The sequence below is a fragment of the Hyaena hyaena genome, unplaced genomic scaffold, assembly GCF_003009895.1.
Source record: "Hyaena hyaena isolate Hyena2069 unplaced genomic scaffold, ASM300989v1 scaffold_229, whole genome shotgun sequence".
Lineage (NCBI taxonomy): Eukaryota > Metazoa > Chordata > Mammalia > Carnivora > Hyaenidae > Hyaena > Hyaena hyaena.
Genome location: NW_024080861.1, coordinates 1,804,331 through 1,825,685, shown reverse-complemented (window position 1 = coordinate 1,825,685; position 21,355 = coordinate 1,804,331). Strand labels below are relative to the sequence as shown.

Genomic DNA, 21,355 nt, shown 5'->3' with positions numbered 1-21,355 from the left:
CCCTTGTCATTACCTTGGCCACCGCAGCCCCATGCCACTTAGCCAGTGTTCACACCACATCGATCTGCAGCCATCTGCTGTGTTCCGGAGTTTTAGAGTGCAGAGGGTAGATCTGTGTCCACGGGGTCCAGTCCTTACCCAAGCTCTCCAACTTCCTGAGCCCTCCTCCGTTGTTCCTGTATTCACCACTTGTTGAGTCGCTAGGAAATTCCTCACATTGCCTCTTACATCCACTCCAGACACAATTTTGCTCTCGTTACTGAGACCCAGGCCATGTGGCAACTTCGCTTTAATTCTTGGTCTCATCTTTCCATGTTCATCTAATTCTCTCCAGAGTCTCCAATCCTTTGATGACCTACTACTTCCTCACCTCATAAATCCCCATGTATTCAACGGTAAGTAACAGAAAATCTCAACCAATAGGAGTTTAAGCTAGTGCTTCTCAAACTGTAAAATACATCTGAATCACTGGGGGAACTTGTTAAAACATAGATTGTCAGTCAGTTGGTCTGGGGTGGGCCCTGAGAGTCTGTATTTCTTGCAAACTCCCAGGCGATGCTAATACTACCGATCCCCAGAACACAGGGGTAAGTGCATATGGAGCCATCCTTGTGGGAGTAAGCTCAGTATTTGCATGGTGGCTTTGATTCTTCTGGTCTCCTCCTCTTCGTCTCAAGATCCTTGTGCAGCTCCTGGAGCCCATTCTCACTTGACTGCATCCAAACGCAGCAAGGCAGGGGTCTGACCAGAGATGAGAATGAGAGAGCGTTTCTCTTCCCCTCCTCTTCTCATTAGGGAGGTAAATATTTGTTGAAACCTCCTGATTCTCTTTACAATTCATTGGCTTAGAACTGGGTCACACCTGACTAATCACTGTCAAAACAGAATGGGATAGATAAATTATGATTTATGTCAAGAGGCTGGACATACTGGCAAACAAGTTAAGTCCTGTCAGCAGAAAGAGGAAGGATGGCCCAATAGAGTAAGCAGTTTCAGCCATGTGTGGTTTTCAAGTACCGTTGTGAGTGGATTTTTTTTTTATAATATTGCTTCATCTAACCATTTTTTGAGCTTCTTTTCAAGCAGTTTTCTCTGTGAATGTTCTAGTTCTATCACATGTATATTCTCTTTATTCATACGCCTGAAATCTGGCTTTTCTCCCTATCATAATGCACTTGCTCTTTTGGAGGTTGCAGGAACCCCTTCCTCACTTTTTCACCCTTCAGCCCCTCTACCCTTGGCATTGGTGAGTCACCACTCAGATTTCCTCCTCCTCTGTTTCCTTCAAAGCTTCTTTCTTCTCTTGCCCTCTGGCTGGGGGCTTTCCCTCACTTGGACTTTAGCTTTCAGTTCATGGCTCCTTATCCTCACCTATTAGCTCTTGGGACATCTCTTCTGATGACTGTTAACTGTCACCTCCGAGGCTTCCAATTCTTTTGTGGATTCCACCCCCTAGATCTTTTCTTGCCCGTCACACACTTCCAACTGCATGTCACACCAAACCTCTTCTCATCCTGACTGGTTTCTTTTCCCATTTCCCTTTAGTAGCTGGCATTAAATTCTTCTTGGGATAAGTTAGCATAATGTTTTGTTCCGTTGTCTTCTTTTACAGGATGTTAAATGGTAAGTTGTGACCAATGCACCAGGAAGTGACACATACTGGATACCAGAATGAGTTGTGATGAAGACTACAATGTGGACATTTCAAAGTAAATGGTGGAGGGCTGGTTAGATTCTCATTCATACAGAGGGTCTAAGAGGGAGGTGGCTGAAGATTGGGGAGGCTCTGGGAGATTTTGTTTGAATAGAGCTGCACCAGAAGCTCTGCTTTCACCTCTGGCCCATCCCCCCACAATGGGCAAGCACACTGGCATCTAATACCAAGCCCAGTGAGAAGGGGTTCCTTAGGACCTCTGAGAGCTTGGCACAGGTTGCTGACCAACAGTGGGTGGGCGCTAGACTCCCACCTGAGGAAGTCACTACATTCTATGGCAGCGGAGTAGAGGGCTATGCCTGGGGGGTGACTGTTCTACCTTTTAACCACGAACCTTTTATTTTTATGTTTTTTTAAATGTTTTATTTATTTCTGAGAAAGAGAGAGAGAGAGAGAGGAGAGGGAGACACAGAATCTGAAACAGGCTCCAGGCTCTGAGCTGTCAGCACAGAGCCTGACACGGGGCTCGAACCCATGAACCGTGAGATCATGACCTGAGCCAAAGTCGGATGCTTAACTGACTGAGCCACCCAGGTGCCCCAACCATGAACCTTTTAAAGGTGTGTGAATCTCAGAGACCATATGTAGAGTCCAAAGTAGGGGGTCAGCCTGGGATCATTTTAAAAGGAATTCTGCCTAAAAGGTCCCACTAGAGGGTTGATAGGTCCCCAGTGCCAAGAGTCTGTGTGGAGTGGACTGAAGGAAAGCCAAGACTGAGGTAGAATAAGCAGTTCAAGAGAATTCGTTGCCTGTATTTCCGGAAGTAGGGTCAGACATTGCCAGTAAGGGGCCATGAAAGTGTTCACAGAAAATTCAAATATCCACCAGGCCCCGACGGGGTGATCTAGGAAAAACTTCCCTGCCCTCCACTTCTCCCTCTCCAGATGACTGTTAGCAAGCTGGCCGGGGCGGGGTGAGATGAAGCAGGACCAAGCTCTGTACCCGGACTTCTGCCCAGAGAAAGTCCCTGCTGGGGAACAGGACAAGCAATTTTAGTTACTGAATAGAGAGCATGTCTTATTTCTTAGAATAATGGTAGAATTCTCTATTACTTGAGAGAACAAAATAGTTATGGGACTGTCATTCAGTTTGAAGAGAAAGAACTATCATCCCTCAATAGATTCTTAACAGGACAGTAGGCAACAGAACTTAAGTTGCACTTATGGGTACTGTCCATGAATCCTATTTATTCAACGTTCTGGTTACATACGGTTTCAGTTCAGCTTCTGGAGCAGGGATGAAATCATTTGATCAAAAAATTCTATTCATATTGCCCCAGGTTTACAAACTTACAAACATATCCTTGCTCCTTTTATACTAGTTTATGTGGTTAAACTATATTTCTTTTCAGACTAAGAAACAATCTCAAGGGATGATGATGAATGCATAAAGAATAATGTTTAACCACAAGACTATTGAAGCAGTAAACGTTATGCATGATAGACCACATGTATCTAGACTACATAAAGACCCATTACATCTTAATAACAAAAAGACAATAACCCAATTTAAAAATGGGCAAAGGATCTGAGTAGCCACTTCTCTAGACATAAATTATATTCTTCAATAAGTGGCCAGAAAGCACATGAAAAGATGTCAAAATCATTAACTCTCAGGGAAATCAAAATCAAAACCACAATGAGATACCACCTCACAACTGTTAGGATGGCTCTTATAGAAAAGACAGATAATGACAAGTATTCATCAGGATTTGGAGAAAGCAGAACCCTCATGCACGGGGAACGTAAAATGGTGCAGGTGCTTTGGAAAATGGTCTGGCCATTCTTCAAAGGTAAATGTAGTTATTACAGGATGCAGCAATTCTAATCCTAGCTATATATTTAACAGAACTGAAAACATATGCACACAAAAACTTGTACATGAATGTTCACAGCAGCAGTATTCATTCATAATGGCCAAAAGGTGGAAACCCAAATGTCCATGAATGGATGAATGAATCAACAAAATGAGAAACATCCATACAAGGGAACATTCCTCATCCACAAAAAAGAATCCAAGTTTTGATATACAACATGGATGAGCTTTGAAACATATGCTAGGTTACAGAAGACAGACACAACACAGCATATATTCTATGATTTCCTTTGTATGAAATGTTCAGAAGAGGCAAATACATAGAAACAAAGATGAGTGAGTGCTGAAGAGAATTGTTTGCGAGGGGAAGGAGGTGATTAAATTGTTCTTTTGTTTTTAGTGTTTACTTATTTTTGAGAGGGCAAGAGGGTAGAGAGAGGGGGACGGAGGAGCGACAGTGGGCTCAGCGCTGACAGCACAGAGCCCAACGTGGGGCTCAAACTCACGAACTGAGAGATCATGACTTGAGCCAACATCTGCCACTTAACCCGGCCAAGCCACCCTGGTGCCCCTAAATTGTTCAAAATTTGATTTGGTGGTGATGTTTGCAGAACACTGTGAATATATATATATATATGTATGTATGTATATATATGTATATATATTTAAAAAACACTGAACTGTACACTTAAAACTTTTTTAATGTTTTTATTTTGTTTTTGAGAGAGAGAGTGTGTGAGTGGGGAAGGGGAAGAGAGGGCCAGAAGCAGAATCCCAAGCAGGCTCCAGGCTCTGAGCTGTCAGCACAGAGCCCGACCTAGGGCTCGAGAACCCACAAACAGGGAGATAGTGACCTGAGCCGAAGTCAGAAGCTTAACTGACTGAACCACCCACATGCTCCTGAATCGTACGCTTTAGATAAGGTGAATTGTATGGTGTATGAATTTGGAATGTTACTGTGGTCCACTAGACTGGAAGCCTCACCATGGCAGGGATGGAGCCAGCTTTGCCCATTACCTTCTCTCTGGCCAATGCCTCAACAGGCAGTGGACAAATATTTGAGGAAGCAGCACACTTTTATACTGTACCTGTCATTTAGGCAGTGCTTCATAAATGCAAAGCCATTTGTTCACTGACAGCAATAGTTCCTTTGTGCCTCGTAACAACTCCAAGGATGGTCGCAGTGGGCGATTATGAGACTGTTATCTGTTACTCGCTCCTATTGTGAAAGATGATCTGCTGTACAACGGGGGAAAGACCCCAAAACGTTTCTGCTTGCTAACTTTTTATCTCAAGATGCTCTCTCAGGCCTGTTTGTCTTGCATCTCTCGTGTCTCCCAGCGAGAAGAATCCACTTTGTAGCATGATCAGCAAGCACAACTTTGATAGACCGGTTCCCAAACTGCACCCCGATGGCACAGCAGTTTGGGCCACTTGGGGGGCCGAAGCCAAGAACCTAGATTCCTTTTCTGAGCAAACATGGCGATGGGACCAGTAGGATTTTAGCTTCAGGAATTCGGATGCAGTCTCTTCAAATGCTTCTAACCGTAAGGTCTGAGTTAGTGTGTGTGTGTGTGGGGGGGGGTGGGGGGTCCCCCGATCATCCCGTCAATAGCAATCAGTTTAAGCACCTTCCAGGCACCAAATTCAGGTCTCTAGGTTCTGGCCCCCTTCTCCCACTCCCCAAACTGCCCGCCCCCAGGCTTGGGAGGAGAAACTCCCAGCTAAGAACCTTTCCAGCTGGAGGAGAGGGAGCCAACTTGCTAAGAGAAACTCCCTCGAAAAGCCCTTCAGAAAAGAGGTCCTCAGAGGTTTCATCCGATGGGGATTTGGACTCCTAGTCGGCTACGGACACTCCCCCCACCCCCACGCCCGGCCACTGTGCGATTTAACGATGTTCTCCTTTAGGGCCACACAGGCTGCCAGAGCCTTGGCCGACTTCCAAGGTGGGGCTGGGGGGCCCTCGGAGGCCCCGGGGCGTTCGTCGCGCGGGGGGGGGGGCGCCTGACTCACGGCGGCCGCGGGCTGGAGCGCAGGTGAGCAGCCGGGCAGGCTTCGTCCCCCGCGCCTCCGCCTCCGCGGCGCCCGCGCCGGGCCCGGGGGGCGGGCGAGGGCTCTGCCCAAACACCCCGAGGCTTTGGAGGGGGGCGGGGCGGCGACCCGGGAGCCCCCGGACCGTGCGGCCCGGGCCGCCGCGGCGAGCCCCGCCGCCTCCCCGCAGGCGCTGGGCGCGGCGGCCGCGAGAGCCGCAGGTGGTTCCCCGGGCCGGCCCTTTTCTCCTCCCCCTTTCCTTTCTTTCGCCTCCCCTCCCTCTCGCCCGGTGTCGGCGGCACTTCCCCCGCTTCCTCCTCCCTCTCCAATCGGGAGGGAGGGAAGGAGCCGCCGGCTCTTTCCTGCCTCCCTGCAAACTTGAGCGGGACTCCGGTCTCCACTCGCCGCCGCGGCCGCCGCGCCCCGCGCCCGGGAGCTGCTCCTTGAACTTCCTTTCGCCGCGCGGCCCCGGCACCCCGGCGGCGGGAGGACGCGGCCGGGCGCCAGGCAGCCGCGGCTCCGACCCTCCGGAGCCCTTCCCCGCGGCTGCCCGCGCTCCTCTGCCTCTCCGCCCGTCGGTCCGTGCTGCCCGCCCGCCTCGCCTCCTCCCCGCGGCGGGAGCCACCGGGCTGCCCCCCGGCGCCCCGCCGCTGCCCGGACTTTCCTTTGTGTTGGATGCGCACTCGCGCCCCGCGCCGACGGGCGGTGGACTGAGGGCTGCGCCCGCCCCGGGCGGCCCGCGCGCCCGCGCCCCCCGGGCCCCGCCATGCCCTTCCACCAGAGGACCGTGGAGCCCGCGCGGCTGCGCCGGCCCGAGGCGGCCGGGGCCGCGGGCGCGCCGCTCTTCCGCTCGCTGGAGCAGGTCAGCTCGCACGCCCTGGTCCGCCTGCTGGCGCAGCTCGCCGACCTGTCGCGCTGCGCGGGGGACATCTTCGGCGAGCTGGAGGGCCAGGCGGCCGCGCTGGGCCGCCGCAGCGCCGCGCTGCACCGCCGCCTCGACGCCCTGCACGCCGCCGCCGTGCGCCTAGACCACCGCCGAGTGAAAATCCGTGAGTAGCCGGCGGGTCGGGGGAGGGGAACGAGGCGGGGAGGTGCCGGGCCCCGCTGCTCTCTCCCGCCCCCTGGCGGTCCCCGCTCGGCTCTCGGGCCGCGGCGCGGAGCCCCAGACCCCCTGCGTCCCTCGAGTGTCGGCTTCTCGGGTGCGCGCGGCCTGACCCGGGACGCGGCGGCCGCGCAGGTGGTGGCTGGTGCGGCGCCCTCAGACTCTCGGGTTCCGGGAGGTTCTTGGCCGCCTTGGCCGAGTGGGCGCTGAGTGTGGGAATCGGGCGGGCCCGCCCCACTCTCCGGTCCTTCTCTTCTGTGTGGGAGGCAGAGAGGAGACCCGGGGGCGCTGTAGACAGAGGAGGAGCCCAGGTCGTGGGAAAGGGTCAGGGGAAGGCAGCCTATACGAGAAGCCAGGGTGCAAGATAGGTATGGATATAGAATGATTACAGTTCTCGAGAGGCCGCCAGGCTCTGTAAAAACCCCGGGGGATCTCAGTGAGCGCTGGGGGTGCTTGTCACCTCTCTGCCTACCGCGTACCGGCGCTCTCACCTACAAATCAAAGTATGCAGACTTTTAGTGAAGGGGTGTGGGTGTGTGGGTGTGTGTGTGTGTGCGTGCGTGCGCGCGCGAGCCTGTGTGTGTGCTCATGCCATTTCGCCTTCCCACCGCACGAGCTCTTTGTGATTCAAAGGACCTTGACCGTGAGCTTAGACTGAATCCCATTCATCGTTGCCCTCCTCCAATCCTGAAAATCAAGTCTGTGTCCTGACTAGTGATCTCTCCAAGCACCCATTTCATTCCAGCAGCTTGACTAGCCCTCGTGAATGAAGTAACTGGAATTTCCTGCTGGCTCAAAGCAGAGAAACTTTCAGGGTGATGTTTGTGTGGTTTCTCCCCATTTAGTACACGGACTTGGTCATAATCCTAAGTGCAAAGAATAAATTGGAGTTGGTTGATGGATTGCAGGCTGTGAGGGAAGGTGTTGGAGAACATGAGCCTAGATTTCCGCAGCTCTGGATGAAATAGTGTCTCTCTTACCGGCACTTCATCCACAGTCTCAAATAGCTGGTTTTCCAGTTTTTCCCTTGCTAGAAGAACTCGGATATACTTTAATTACCTTAAATCCGGAGGCATTCGAGTATTGCTTGCCGCAGTACATCTTTCTCACGTTATGAAGTTAGCATGTGATGACTTTACATTTTACGTCTCTTTCATTGTGTTGTCAGCAGATCGTTTTAAGTTGTGGACAGTTCCCAACTGGGGGAGAGCTTTTCCCCCTACCCCGCCAAAAATGAGAGGGGGAAAAATCAAGGTGGTTTCATAAAGTTGTTGGACAGAATGTATCTATTTACAGTGAATAATGACCTCCTGCATCTGGATATACTGCCCTAGTGGAATGTCAATCATCTCCGGGGCGCCTCACTGCTTCTTTGCCTTATTTTTCGTGGAGTGACTGTGTGGGTGAATGAGAATTTCACCCGTGAGGAATGATGTGCTGGGGCAGATCTGACTGCTAGGTGAACCGATCTATTGTGGGAATTAAAAAACAAGAAAAACCTCCCCGACGGTCAAGAACTCCTCCTTTGGCTAATTTAGTTTTGCACTTGACCATTACTTTTCGCTCTCTGTGTGCATGTGCACCAGTCAGCTAATAGTCAAAGCCAAACACTGCCCAAGTGTCCTAAATTAACTGAAATTGTCCTAATTAGTGACTGAAATAACTCTTTTAAAAACTTTTCACAAGTTTCTTTGAACTTTAAATGGCTTTGGTTTTGTACCAGAAAACCTAGCTCATCATTTTTTTTTTTTTTTATGACCGAGAAGGAAGGCTTTTATGGAATGTAATTACGTGTGAGCGTATAAGTCCACATATAGAGAAGAAAGCTGATCTGTAAAGACATTAGTTTTTGTCACCTTCACACATTTAATTTTTTTTTATTGCTAAAGAGCAATGAAACACCTATGTATTCATTTTACTTGGTTTCTATTAGGATTTAAGAAAATGCCTCAAATTTGTTCCCAAGTGAAAACTACATTTTGACATCATTTTGGTGCCATTTTAGGCAGGTCTTCCAAATAGCATACTCCATTAGAAAGGGCACATAGGCTTGTAGACTTGGAATTGACTATGAGGGCCATCCACTTCATTAACTTAACGAGAGAGGAAATCGAGCCTGAGCGAGGTGAGGGATTCACTGTGAGTATGTGGTGGGCCCATAGCACAGCTAGGCCTGGAGCCCTGACCTGTCTGGCTCGCTTGCTGGCCGCACTGCGTCTATCCCTTCCTTTTAGGATCATGTGGGAAAAAGGAACAAAGTTTAGATACATTCCGCAAATAGTCCGAAGGATAACTGTGACAGGTAATTTCATCCTTCTTGTCAGGTAAAGCTTTTCACAAGTCTCCCAAGGAGTAAGTAGCAGAACTAACCAATTACCAGAAGCCTGAGCTGCAGGGGGAGGTGATACATGTTGCCTTGCATGATGGGTCTGTACCACTATAAAAGGCATGAGTGCAGCTGTGTCGAAAGCACGTGAACTTTCTCTTTGTAATATAGAAACAGGATTTTGGTGCTGTGGGCAATGATTCTAAGAAATATCTCATCAAGTTTGCCATTCCTTAAAATCTCGTAGGTAGTTATCCAAAATAACTTTTTGCCGTGAGTTGGAGAGAACGGTGTTATTTTTTCTCCTGCTTTTCTTTAAAGACCCCCCTAATGGGGTCCCGACATCCCCAGGGTGGAAGGAGTGCTCCCACAGCATCCATTATGGGCCTCCGGTGTCTCCCTCTCACCATGTTAACAGCATGGGCTCAAATGGTGTATTCACTTCTGCTCCCCTTTGCGAGATGGCAAACTGCTGGAGTCCAGGGTGGCTGCATCTTTATTTTTTCAAAGCTTAGGACAGTGCCTGGAATGCGATAGCTCCGTAGATATTTGAACGGAACCAGTACTTGGTTTCGAAGCACTCACTGTTGGGAAAAACTGCAGAGACCTTCGGGAGGGACTGTAATACTGACGGCTGCAAATCCACATGAACAAAGATTACGATCATGAACATGATTAAAGATAATCACTTTAAAATCAAATGAAAAAGTAGACTTTACATCTTTTTAAGGTTTTGTGCTGAAGCCCTGGTATGTTCTTTTCTCTAAAAGGCAAACTTTGTTAATTTTGGTGACAAAAGAAGTGCTTATTGAAAACAGTAATAGCAGGGGCACCTGGGTGGCTCAGTCAGTTCAGTATTGGACTCGGTTTCAGCTCCGGTTATCATCTCGCGGTTCGTGATTTCAAGCCCCGCATCAAGCTAGCTCTGGGCTGACAGTACAGAGCCTGCTTGGGACCCTCTCTTTCCCCCTCTCTCTGCCCCTCCCGTACTTGTGGGCACCCCACCCCTCATGCACTCTGTCTAAATAAATAAATAAACATTAGAAAAAGATTTAAAGAAAATGGTAATAGCTAAAAATGTGGATAGTTATCTCTCGGCTCTGTAAACAATCAAAACGAACTTTGCTATGCAGAAATTGATAGGTGCTCAGCCTCATAACCTTTCATTCTTTTAAGCTCCCACATGATCTCTTTCTTTTTAATATTTATTTATTTTTGAGTGAGAGAGAGAGAGACAGACAGACAGCATGAGAGCATGAGCAGGGGAGGAGCAGAGAGGGAGACATAGAATCCAAAGCAGGCTCCAGACCCTGAGCTGCCAGCACAGACCCCAATGCAGGGCTAGAGCTCACAAGCTGTGAGATCATGACCTGAGCTGAAGTCGGAAGCTTAACCCACTGAGCCACCCAGGCACCCTGTTTCTTTTTATAATTAATAGCACTATACTTATGTAGTGCTTTTATGATCGAGAAAGTATTTTTCATATTTATTATTTGACTCAAAAATCTGGTGAGGTAGGAAGGCCAGGTTGCATTATAGTCCTTTCACAGACAAAGAAATGGAAGCTCTCGAACTAGTATGAGGTATACCTTAGATAGACATTGAGATATCTGATTTCTGTTCCAAAACTTTACTTCATCTGAACAGTGGATAGGAGATGAACACTTCACCTGGGTGAATATGAAATGTAATTGTGGAAAACAGAATAGGAGAAAAGATGATATGCAGCCTTTTTTCTTATAGGTCCAGAGAAGCAGCAGATTTTTTCCCCCCCCAGAGACTGTAGACACGCTCCAAGTTCAGGGAGATTTGTTGCATTGCACGACGGTTGTGGGCACTTTCCACATCTGGTGTATGTTAACGGTGCTCCCATGGAGTTGGTGCTTCTCAGCCTGCTGAACTTTGACGTGACGGTCTCGCTAGAAGGTATACAATTTTTGTAGGAGAGGTGATGGGTGTTGAAGATAGTTGGCTGGCAGAAAGATTGTTACAGGCAGTCTTTGCGTGAATAAGATGTGAGCTTGTAGTGTCTGCGTTAGGCGGGTGCAATAGCCTAATACTGTCTGGATGGCCTCTGGCGACTAGCTGCATTGTCCTGCGTCATGGCAAACTGTCCCTTGACCCAACCAGAGGGTTGTCTGTCCTGATGTCAGAATATCTTTGCTTCTTACTCAGAATTAGCCTTTTATGTAGGTGCTTGTCAGAATTCTCACAGAGTGGAGGCTTCACTGCCCTTCTAAGAACAGGTAGTGTGGTTGTTTTTGTATCTGCCTGCCTGCCTGCTGATAAAATGTTTGTATTTCTGGTGAAATTGGCTTAAGACTTGCTTTCATTGAAACATGCTAGGGAGGGTGTTGGTGTCGGAATGTGGTTTCCACCCACCTCTCATCCCTGGAGGGCCCCTAAAGGTACTGACAGAAACTGACACTAGCTGAACAGCCTGGTTGTGCCTCAGGTTAAAGAGGCTCTATGAAGTGAAGCAGTGTTTTCTATACTTGTCTGACACTGAGAATTGTCTAGAACTCTCCTTAAAGTTTCGGACTTCCAGATCCTTCCCAAGCCTTACTGAGCCAGAGCTTCGAGTATGTTTAACAAAGGCCACTGTGTACTTAGAGCCCTTTGAGGAGCCCTGAAATGGACAGATCTCATTGGATTGAGAATTGGGAGGCTGGAATCTGGCTTCATGCTGCCATTTTCTAATGCAGATTCCGATTAATTTGTTCAGCACCTCCAGGCCTTAGTTTCCTTATCTGTAGAGACTTTGACTAAAATAACCTTTACTGGCCTTTTCAGTTTGGGCATTTTGTGATTCTACTGAGGGGTTACTATTTATAATATTAGTAGTGCAGATGACCTTGCAAACATGACTGATCAGTAATCTCTCTCTAATTCTTATGATTAGGGATTTAAACATTGTGTGTGTGTGTGTGTGTGTGTGTGTGTGTGTCTGAAATAAACTCTTCATGACTATAAGGACTCTTTCTAATCATATTTGACCCACATAGAAAGCATAGAGCTTGATGTTTTGAGGGGTTAGGGGCTTACGGCTTCCTCATCTTTAAAAAGTGCTAACATCCTTATGGAAGGAGAATTATAAACATATTTGCCATATGTCAGATTTCTCAAAGAGAGTTACTTATTTTTTTAATTATGAAAGCCAAACATCAGTTTACTCATTGACTCTTGGGTATAATACAATTACCTAGTTCAAAAAGCTACCTATGTTTAGGTTGAAATGTTATTCTAGCAATAATCTAATTTTCCCTCTATATTAGAGGAAAAACCAATACTAAAATTTCTTCTGTGTGTATTGCTTTAGTATTGGGACTAGCAAATAAAAATAATTTTTAATGAGAAATATTTGAGATTTTTAATATTTTGGAAGAAAATTCAGAAAACAATGATGCAGTGTTTCCCTTGGGCTATCATTTTAATGTCTTTTTAAAAAATGAAGTTTTAGGTATAAAATAAAATGGTTTCTACCTAGCTGGGCATCTAGTGATATTTTTGGGTTGTTTACTTCTGTTTCTCCTCAAATTGGCTTTTACTCTGGAATAAACTAAATCTACAGGATTTGAAGTTCAAAATCAACAGGATGGTGCTGACGGTAATCTTGCTTTCACATGTTACCTTTGTGGTTGGCACTTCTCAGACTGAGCACCGTAGCAGCGTCTTAGACAAATGTAGCAGAAGAGAGGGAGCTTCTGTTATGGAGGGAGGGCTCTTCTGAGAAAAGGCCCTGGGGGTCCCAGCCTCAGTCCCTTTCCTCGTGGATTAAATGACACGTCTGTGAAAACATTTAGCATCCCTCAAACAAAAAATGACATTACTGGGGTGCCTGGGTGGCTCAGTTGGTTGAGCATCTGAGTTTGGCTCAGGTCGCCGTCTCCTGGTTTGTGAGTTTGAGCCCCATGTCAGGCTCTGTGCTAACAGCTCAGAGCCTGGAGCCTGCTTCAGATTCTCTCTCTGCCCCTCACCTGCTTATACTCTGTCTCTCTCTCTCTAAAATAAATAAACATTAAATTTTTTTTTAAATGACATTACTAATATCAGTATCTATGCAGTTGTAGCGGCGTAATTCCACTTTTTGGTACTGTGCTTTCTGGTGACTTTGTATTGCCTGCTAACGCCAACAGCTGATACAGGCCAGACTTTTTTTTTTTTTAATAGTTTATTGTCAAGTTGGTTTCTATATAACACCCAGTGCTCATCCCAACAAGTGCCCTCCTCCATGCGTATCATCCCCCTTCCCCTCTCCCCTGTCCTCATCAGCCCTCAGTTTGTTCTTAGCATTCAAGAGTCTCTCATGGTTTGCTTCCCTCCCTCTCCCCAACTATTTCCTCCTTCTCCTCCCCCACGGTCCTCCATTAAGTTCCTCCTAATCTTCCTATACGTGCACACATATGGTATCTGTCCTCTCTGCCTGACTTATTTCGCTCAGCATAACACCCTTAAGTTCCATCCATGTTGCTACACAAGGCCAGACTTCATTCTTTCTCACTGCCATGTAGTATTCCATGGTATAGATAAACCACATCTTCTTGGTCCATTCGTCAGCTGATGGACACTTAGGCTCTTTCCATGATCTGGCTATTGTTGAGAGTGCTGCTATGAACAGTGGGGGGCATGTGCCCCTATGCCTCAGCACTCCTGTATCCCTTGGGTAAATTCCTAGCAGTGCTGGGTCATAGGGGAGTTCTGTTGATAAATTTTTTTGAGGAACCTCCACACTGTTTTCCAGAGGGGCTGCACCAGTTTACCTTCCCACCAACAGTGCAGGAGGGTGCCCGTTTCTCCACATCCTCGCCAGCATCTAGAGTTCTCTGATTTGCTCATTTTAGCCACTCTGACTGGCATGAGGTGGTATCTCAGTGTGGTTTTGATTTGTATTTCCCTGATGAGGAGGGACGCTGAGCATCCTTTCATGTGCCTGTTGTAGGCCAGACTCTTTAATACAGGAGTCTCCCCTTATCTGCCGGGAGGTTCCAGGACCCCCAGTAGGGGCCTGAAACCACAGATGGTACCAAACCCTACGCATACAATGTTTTTTTCTGACATTGTGGTAGGCTACTCTTGACCCTCTGAAGATGCGTCAGAAGGAGGATCATCTGCTTCTGAACTGCGGCCACCGGCCACCGTCTGGAGTGACTGAAACCGAGGAAACGGAACCGTGGGGGTGGTGGGTGGGGGGAGGCTCTACCGAGTGTAGACAGCTCTAGAAGGTGGATACTGTTATCATTTCTGTTTGTCAGATGAAGCAGCTAAGGCACAAGTAATTTGTTTACCCACGTCCACAGCTACGCGAGGGAGCCAGGGTTTGCACCAAGGCAGGCTTGTCCCTCTTGAAATTCCGCGGTGCTGTCTCTCTTGAAATTATGACGCTGTGTACTCAGATGAGGAAAGCTGACCCCAAGATGATGTGGCGAAATCCCTGTCACACATCTGAGGGAGAAAGCCCCTGTCTTTTGGTCTTTTCCCTTTTCCTTGTCCCTCTGTTTTGAAACCTCTCAAACCACTAGGAGATGGCCAAGAAATTTGAGACCCACGTCTAAGCTGTTGGCCCGGCTCCTGGCGCGACACTAACCTGTATTTAACATTTCCTGTTGTTGTGCAGATGGCTGAGAAGGCCGGCTTGGCATCTGTGTGCGCACCGCACCCGTGTGCACACCGCACCCGTGTGCGCCTATGACCACAGCCCCTCTGGCCCGGGGAGGCTGCGACCCTGGAGCCTGCATGGACACAGCTGCCCTAATTAGGGGCGAGCGGGCCTTGGGGATGAACCTAAAAGCACTTTTGATTTGGGGGTGCCTGGGTGGCTCAGTTGGTTGAGAGAGCGACTCTGGATTTTAGCTCAGGTCCTGGGATGGAACCCCACTGAGGGCTCTGCCCTCAGGAGGCTGCTTGGGATTCTCTCTCTCTCTCTCTCAAAAATAAATATAAATATTAAAAAAAAATAAAGACAGCATTCTGATTTAAAAGCTGGAGCGTGCTGCCCAGGGATCTGAAGGCGTGTGTGGTTCCTGACCGCAGTGTGTGCAGGCCTGTTGTTGCTGTGTGCTTCCCAGGAGCTGGGGGCGGACCCGAGCCCTTGTCCGGGCGCCTGTGTGTATGTGTCCTCTTCCTCAGAGCCCCTTCCACCCTTCTTTCCTCCTAGGGCAGGAGCTGCACACGCTCAGCTCCCGCTTGGTTTCCGAGCTGTGAGCGCTCTCCATTGCCTCAGTTGCCCAGGCGGCTCCCCACCCCGCACCTGGGCTTTCCCTGGGCACCTTGGAATGCAGAGCACATACATGTTCGCACTGTTTCATTCATCTCGCGTTTCCTACACTTTCTGAATCATCAGATACACCAGGGGCTTGTTTAAAAACAGATTCGCAGAGATTCTGGAGATTTTGAGTCATCGAGTCTGGGGCGAGGCCAGGAACACGCCTGGCTAACAAGTACCCCCAGGTGATTCTGATTAACCAAGTTTTGGAAACACCAGCCCATGTTGTGTGTTAGGAATCTTGTCCGGGGAGCGGGCAGGATACGCATGCGTACAGGAGACGTATTTTGGGACACGATGCCAGATCAGCGATATGGGCATTCAGAGCCGGAGGAGACAGGAACTTTACAGTTTCATGGGGATGAGCAGATGTGTAAATAAATATTAAGGAATAGGGGGCACCTGGGTGGCTCAGTCTGTTAAGCGTCCGACTTCGGCCCAGGTCGTGATGTCCTAGTCTGTGGGTTCGAGCCCCAGCTCCAGCTCTGTGCTGACAGCTCTGAGCCTGGTGTCCGCTTCAGATTCTGTGTCTGCCCCTCCCCTGCTCATGCTCTGTCTCTCTGTCTCTCTCTCTCTTTCTCTCTCAAAAATAAACATTTAGAGGAAATTAAAAAATATATTAAGGAATAAACTTAACCATTATTTGTAGCATTGTTCCTAAAAGAAACTCTGTTCTGAAGTCCCAATTGCCAATTTAAGTTGGATTTTCAGAATATATCTAACTTAGAAGACCTGCCTGTAAGCATGTGGGACAGAGGCCTTCCCACGCATGTAAAATACTCATTTTAAATGTTCAGAGCATATTTTGTTTAAAAATTAAGTTCTAAAAAAGAAATATAAACCTTCTGAAATAAGATTTTTTCTTCCTTGTGGGTTGGTGGATTTTTCTTTTTTTAGTAATGCTGTATTTTGACTTAGTCTTCTGATTTGTTTGACAAGAACCTTCCTCACATGCGGAAAAGCAACGTCTTGCTCTGAGAGGACAGACCCTGTTTCAGGTTATTCCCGCAGGGACGTCCTCTGTGGTACTTTCTTCCAATCTCGGCTCCCTTTCTCATTTTAAAAGCTGGTCAAGATGTTATCAGTAATGTATAGAGAGCTGCGTGGTAATGGGCTGGTTTACATTGCGGTAACACACGGTAAAAGAGAATGGGGGCTTTCTGTACGACAGTATTAGAGGTCTAATCAAATGTCCTGGGGCTGACAGACCACCATGCATAGCAAAGGAAGTGGAAGTAAGCAGACGCTGTGCTGTGTACAATCAGATTATGCTTGATGCTCTTGGAGCACTGTGGTCTCCCAGGTCATGGTCTGGCTGCTGTGACCATCACTGAGGCCAAGGCACTGCCCCCCATCCCTGCACCCCCCCCCCCTTACCCCTGCCATGCCATCCTCCTCCTCCATGATATTAGCTAGCCGGTGGCACGTCCAGAAGCTCCAGGCAGCCTGACTCCACAGCCATTGCTCTTTACCTCCACGTTAGACGAGGGTTCAGGTTGCTGGAAAATCATGATGCAGCCTCAATCATCTTAGCATAAGTTTTCATTGAATTTTCTTCATTTAATTTATTGACCAGCCAATATATTTACATTGTTGGAAAAAATAGATCTAAAAAGCTATGCAACAGAGTCTCTCTCCTGCTTCTGTCCCCTATCTGCTTTGCCGTCCCCCCAACTAGAAATAATCACTTTTATCAGTTTCTCCTTGTTCTTCCAGAGCTTCTTCATGCAAATATAAAAAATATTATTTAATGTTATTTTCCTTCCATTTGTCATACACATAATTTCAGGATTATCCTGTTCTTTATTCGTGTACATAATTCTTTTTTTTAGATGTTTTATTTATTTTTGAGAGAGAGTTAGAGACAGTGTGAGCAGGGGAGGGTCAGAGAGAGAGGGAGACACAGAATCCAAAGCAGGCTCCAGGCTCTGAGCTAGCTGTCAGCACAGAGCCCTACACGGGCTCGAACCCACAAACCGTGAGATCATGACCTGAGCTGAAGTCGGATGCTTAGCCCACTGAGCCACCCAGGCGCCCTCGTGTACATAATTCAAAGTGTTTATTTTCATTATTTTTCTGTATGTCTTGTAGCCAGTTTTTTTTTTCCTATTTGTGAGGTTGTACTTTTTTTTGTCCGAAAATGCAAACGATTTGGTAAAATTAGATTAACATTGAAAGGGGGTGTCAATTTAAGTTCTTTATTTGTTTTATTGCTAATGCTTTTATTTTAGGTATATTTTATTTTATTTTTTGTTTTAGGTATCTTTTAAATAGGAGCTCCCCAAGAGATGATTAATCTTTTCCTTTATTAAGAAAGGAAAAGGGAGGAGGGACTTGTGTTAATGTCTGTAACAACACAGCGTAGGTTGAGTATATTTAAAAGTGGGCATTTTCTGCCTTCTGTCTGGATATCCTGCAAGCTGAATGTGCTTCCTGGCTCCAGAGGGGACTATTACCAATATAGGGCCGGATTTGAATTTCAGTGTGAATGTTTTACTCTGAGATAGTGATTTCACTGGCTAAATAAATGCATCCGATCATAAAGTCTGCCTGGGATTTTAATTTCACTGAGTCGGTTGTAACTACCTTGCCCGTACAAAGTGACATGACACACATGTGAAGGAGACAACCGTGGTCATTTGAGTCATTTTTTCCTGTTTGTTAACCTGCTTATGACCGAAGGTTTGTACAGAATTAATACAGAAATGACTAATTAAACATTATGCATGAATGTAGCCTCAGAAACATAACACAGCCTCTGATGTACGTTTTGTATAAATAAAACTACATTAAAAAGCTTTAACTTTTCTGAAGTAAGTCATAAAATAGTTTTGATTGTAAGATGAGTGTATACTCACCAAAAAGTTCAAACCTGTAAAGTACAGAATATGTAAAGAAGAAAAAGTATCACAATCCAGTGTGTCCAATTCTTTTTTTTTTTTTTTGCTAATATATCTATATGAATGGCTCTGTATCTAAGTATAGCAACAGATAACATTTTTTAACAGAGCATAGGGCATCACTCTCTATAAATAGTTTTGTGTCCTGATTTTGTAAAACTTAGGTTATATTGTGAGGATTTCCTCCAGCTCATAGACATCCAGAGACTGTTTTAAAGAAGAGAGACGTCAGGGTGCATCTTTCTGACAGCCCCTTATTTTGTTTTGGCTCCCAAGTGAAGTCCTTTTGATGTTCTCTGAAGTCTGTTTACACAAGAGTTATCAAGTAGACAGAAGTTTGTTATCTTCTAGGACTCCCTAGGGGTTCCTCTCTGTGTTATTTGTGAAGCTTTAAGTCACACTCGTAAGGTAGCATCTAGGAGGAGATGTGCCGGAATTCTATCAGTCCAGTAGATTGCTAAGTCTTTATTGCCATCCCCATCTTCTGGAAAAATTAACCCTATTTTCTATCTAAGGTTGTTGACCCACAGTGATGATTCTCTGTATCTTTATAGCAAAAAGATCATTGAGTCAAAAGATGGTTGGTTGTGGCCTTTCCTTAATGGTTCTTTAGTTGAGTAGTATGCCTGTTTGCTAACAAATTATGTTGCTTTGTTTTTCAAAGAGAAGCTACATTTCTCTTTATCCCTTAAAAAACAAATAAACCGTTTCCCTTCCCCCTCCACCAAAATGTCAATCAGACATCTGTCTCTAGGTTTGTCACCTTGGCTGGTGCCTGCTCTTGCACCATATGGGTCTGTTTAGATTTAGCTCAACCAGATTTAAAAACAACGATCTGTCACCTATCTCGTACTGCAACTTTGGCTCTTGTTTTGTGGGAAGATGATGATTAAACAACTTGTTCCTAGTATTCTGAACTTTGGGAGGTTTGATTGAAAAGTTAATAGTCTATAGAAACATCGAGGGACTGGGCAGATTCACCTGTGATAATGGTGGCAGGGAATGAAGGCATAAACGGAGGTGGGAGAAATGTCTTTGAGTGCCATTAATAGTATTTTACATAATCTAAATATATTGCTTGCAAATTGCAAGGTCTAATCAATAAAAATAATTGATGTGAACATTTATGGGATAACATTTATAGCTAACATTTATAGGATACTTACTAAGTGCCAGTTTCATTTAATCCTCATAAAAACTGTATGAGAGACATAGTACCACCCCCAGTTTACTGATTTTACCGAGTGGCTACAGAGAGATAAAGTAATTTGCCCAAGGTCATACAACTGGAAAGTGGTAGAGACCAAATGTGGTATAGGTGAGTTCTGTGTCAACACTTTATGTGAATGATTGTAATTATTTTTTTCGTGAAATTTTAAGTTCATTTTAATATTGAAAAGTTGCTGAGTTTGGCTGGGAGTTGATTGGTATTTTCTATTTTATTGTTTTTTTAAAATGTTTATTTTGAGAGAGAGAGAAACAGCACAAATGAGGGAGGGCCAGAGAGAGAGAGAGACAGAGTCTGAAGCAGGCTCCAGACAGCTCTGAGCTGTCAGCACAGAGCCCAATGTGGGGCTCAAATTCACAAGCTGTGAGATCATGACCTGAGCTGAAGTTGGAAGCTTAACTGACTGAGCCACCCAGGCGCCCTATTTTATTCTGGTTATTTTAAGTCATTGTGCCACCAGCCCAGTGGTATGACCTGTGGGGGTGAATTAGTGGCTTTTGTGACCGTGCTGTTGTGAACCTGTAGAGAATTAATGAAGTTTATTTGGTTCTTTGAGCTGCACTAATGAACAGTACTATAGCCTCTAATATAGTCCTTTTTTTTTTTACAGCTTCTAATAAATTTATTTTTCAGTTAATAAAAATGCAGTATTTAGACAAATCGTCAAATTTTCAAATGTAACATACTACCCATAAACTATATTTTTAGCTCAAACTACATCTAGTTGCTTACAAGAACTAATTTCCAAATACTCATCTTTGAATTTACACAACTGATGTTTAGAAGCTCTTTAAAGATCTATCTGTAAATTAAAAAGTTAAGCCAACTTGTCTGCCTCTACAGCTTACCCGCGGCAGATGAACCAGGACTGCCTGACTGCACAGGCGGCTCTAATATAGTCCTTTTGTTAATGCTTCCCATCATTCTGGCTTCTTTTCCTTTGCCTGACATTCATGATCAATGTCAGAAGATGGGTGATTTAGGAACAGAATTCAATTTCTGAGAGAGAGAGAGAGAGAGAGAGAGAGAGAATGAGAATCCCAAGCAAGCTCCATGCTGTCAGTGCAGGGCTTAATCCCACGACTGTGAGATCATGACCTGAGCCGAAATCAAGAGTCAGATGCTTAACCAACTGAGCCACCCAGGCACCACTCAATGTCAGGCTTATTTTTCTTTGCTATGTTAGGGGAAACTATTCTCTTTCCCTTTTCTCCCCAAGCTTGCCATCTTTCAGTGTTGTAACACTAAGTGCTATCTCAAGCCTGTACCTCAAGGTTTACTTAGTTTACTTGTTAGTGACGGAGGATAGGATGAAACTGGCTGGCCTTTCCTCTACTCTCTAGAACATTTACCTTCGTTGATGGAAAATACCTTCAGCTCTGTGATGCTTGCTGGTGGCACCAGCCAAGAATTTAACTTAAATCAGCAGTCCTGAGGTTCTAATTCTTGGGTTAGCAGCATCAGCGTCTCCTAGGAAATTGCTAGAAATGCGAAATCTTGGCCTCACACCAGACCTCCTAAATCAGAATCCACGAGAATAGGCTCAGCAGTCGGTGCGTAACAGCCTTCCAGGTGATTCTGATGCCAAAGTTTGAGAACCACCGTCTGCAGCGCCGGAGAGGTGAGTCAGCTCGGAGACCTTCGCCCGTGCTGCTTGGTGGGCCGTGACCGGGGTGCAAAGCTGAGTCCCCAGGGACTTCTTTAGAAGCTGGACCATATGGCCCAGGACAGTACGGGTTTAGGAACCAATGCTTCATTACCGCGCAACAGAGTTTTGCTTTCAGCGTCTTTGAATCCCTGCCAATTTGTGCGTTAGAGGCACACTTGCTAGTGTGCCTTCGCCATTTGGAGATTAGTAACCTGGCCCTGGGCTTGTTCATCATCCTCAGGGCTAAGGGCAGCCTCTCTGATTTCCCTTTCACTAGGAACTTTCAACAACATTCAGAGAGCAGGGAGGTGACTCACCACAATCACAGG

At 46.4% G+C, this 21,355-nt stretch overlaps 1 protein-coding gene across 1 annotated transcript in view; it reads left to right on the top strand.

The window, feature by feature from the left end:
• The first annotated feature begins 6,243 nt into the window (after positions 1 to 6,243).
• The window catches only part of NHSL1 (NHS like 1), a 249,925-nt gene continuing 234,813 nt past the window's right edge, over positions 6,244 to 21,355 (top strand). Inside the window, exon 1 of the mRNA XM_039243573.1 lies at positions 6,244 to 6,609. Within this exon, the coding sequence (XP_039099504.1) occupies positions 6,327 to 6,609 (283 nt within the window). The 5' untranslated portion in view covers positions 6,244 to 6,326. The remainder of the gene's footprint in view (positions 6,610 to 21,355) is intronic.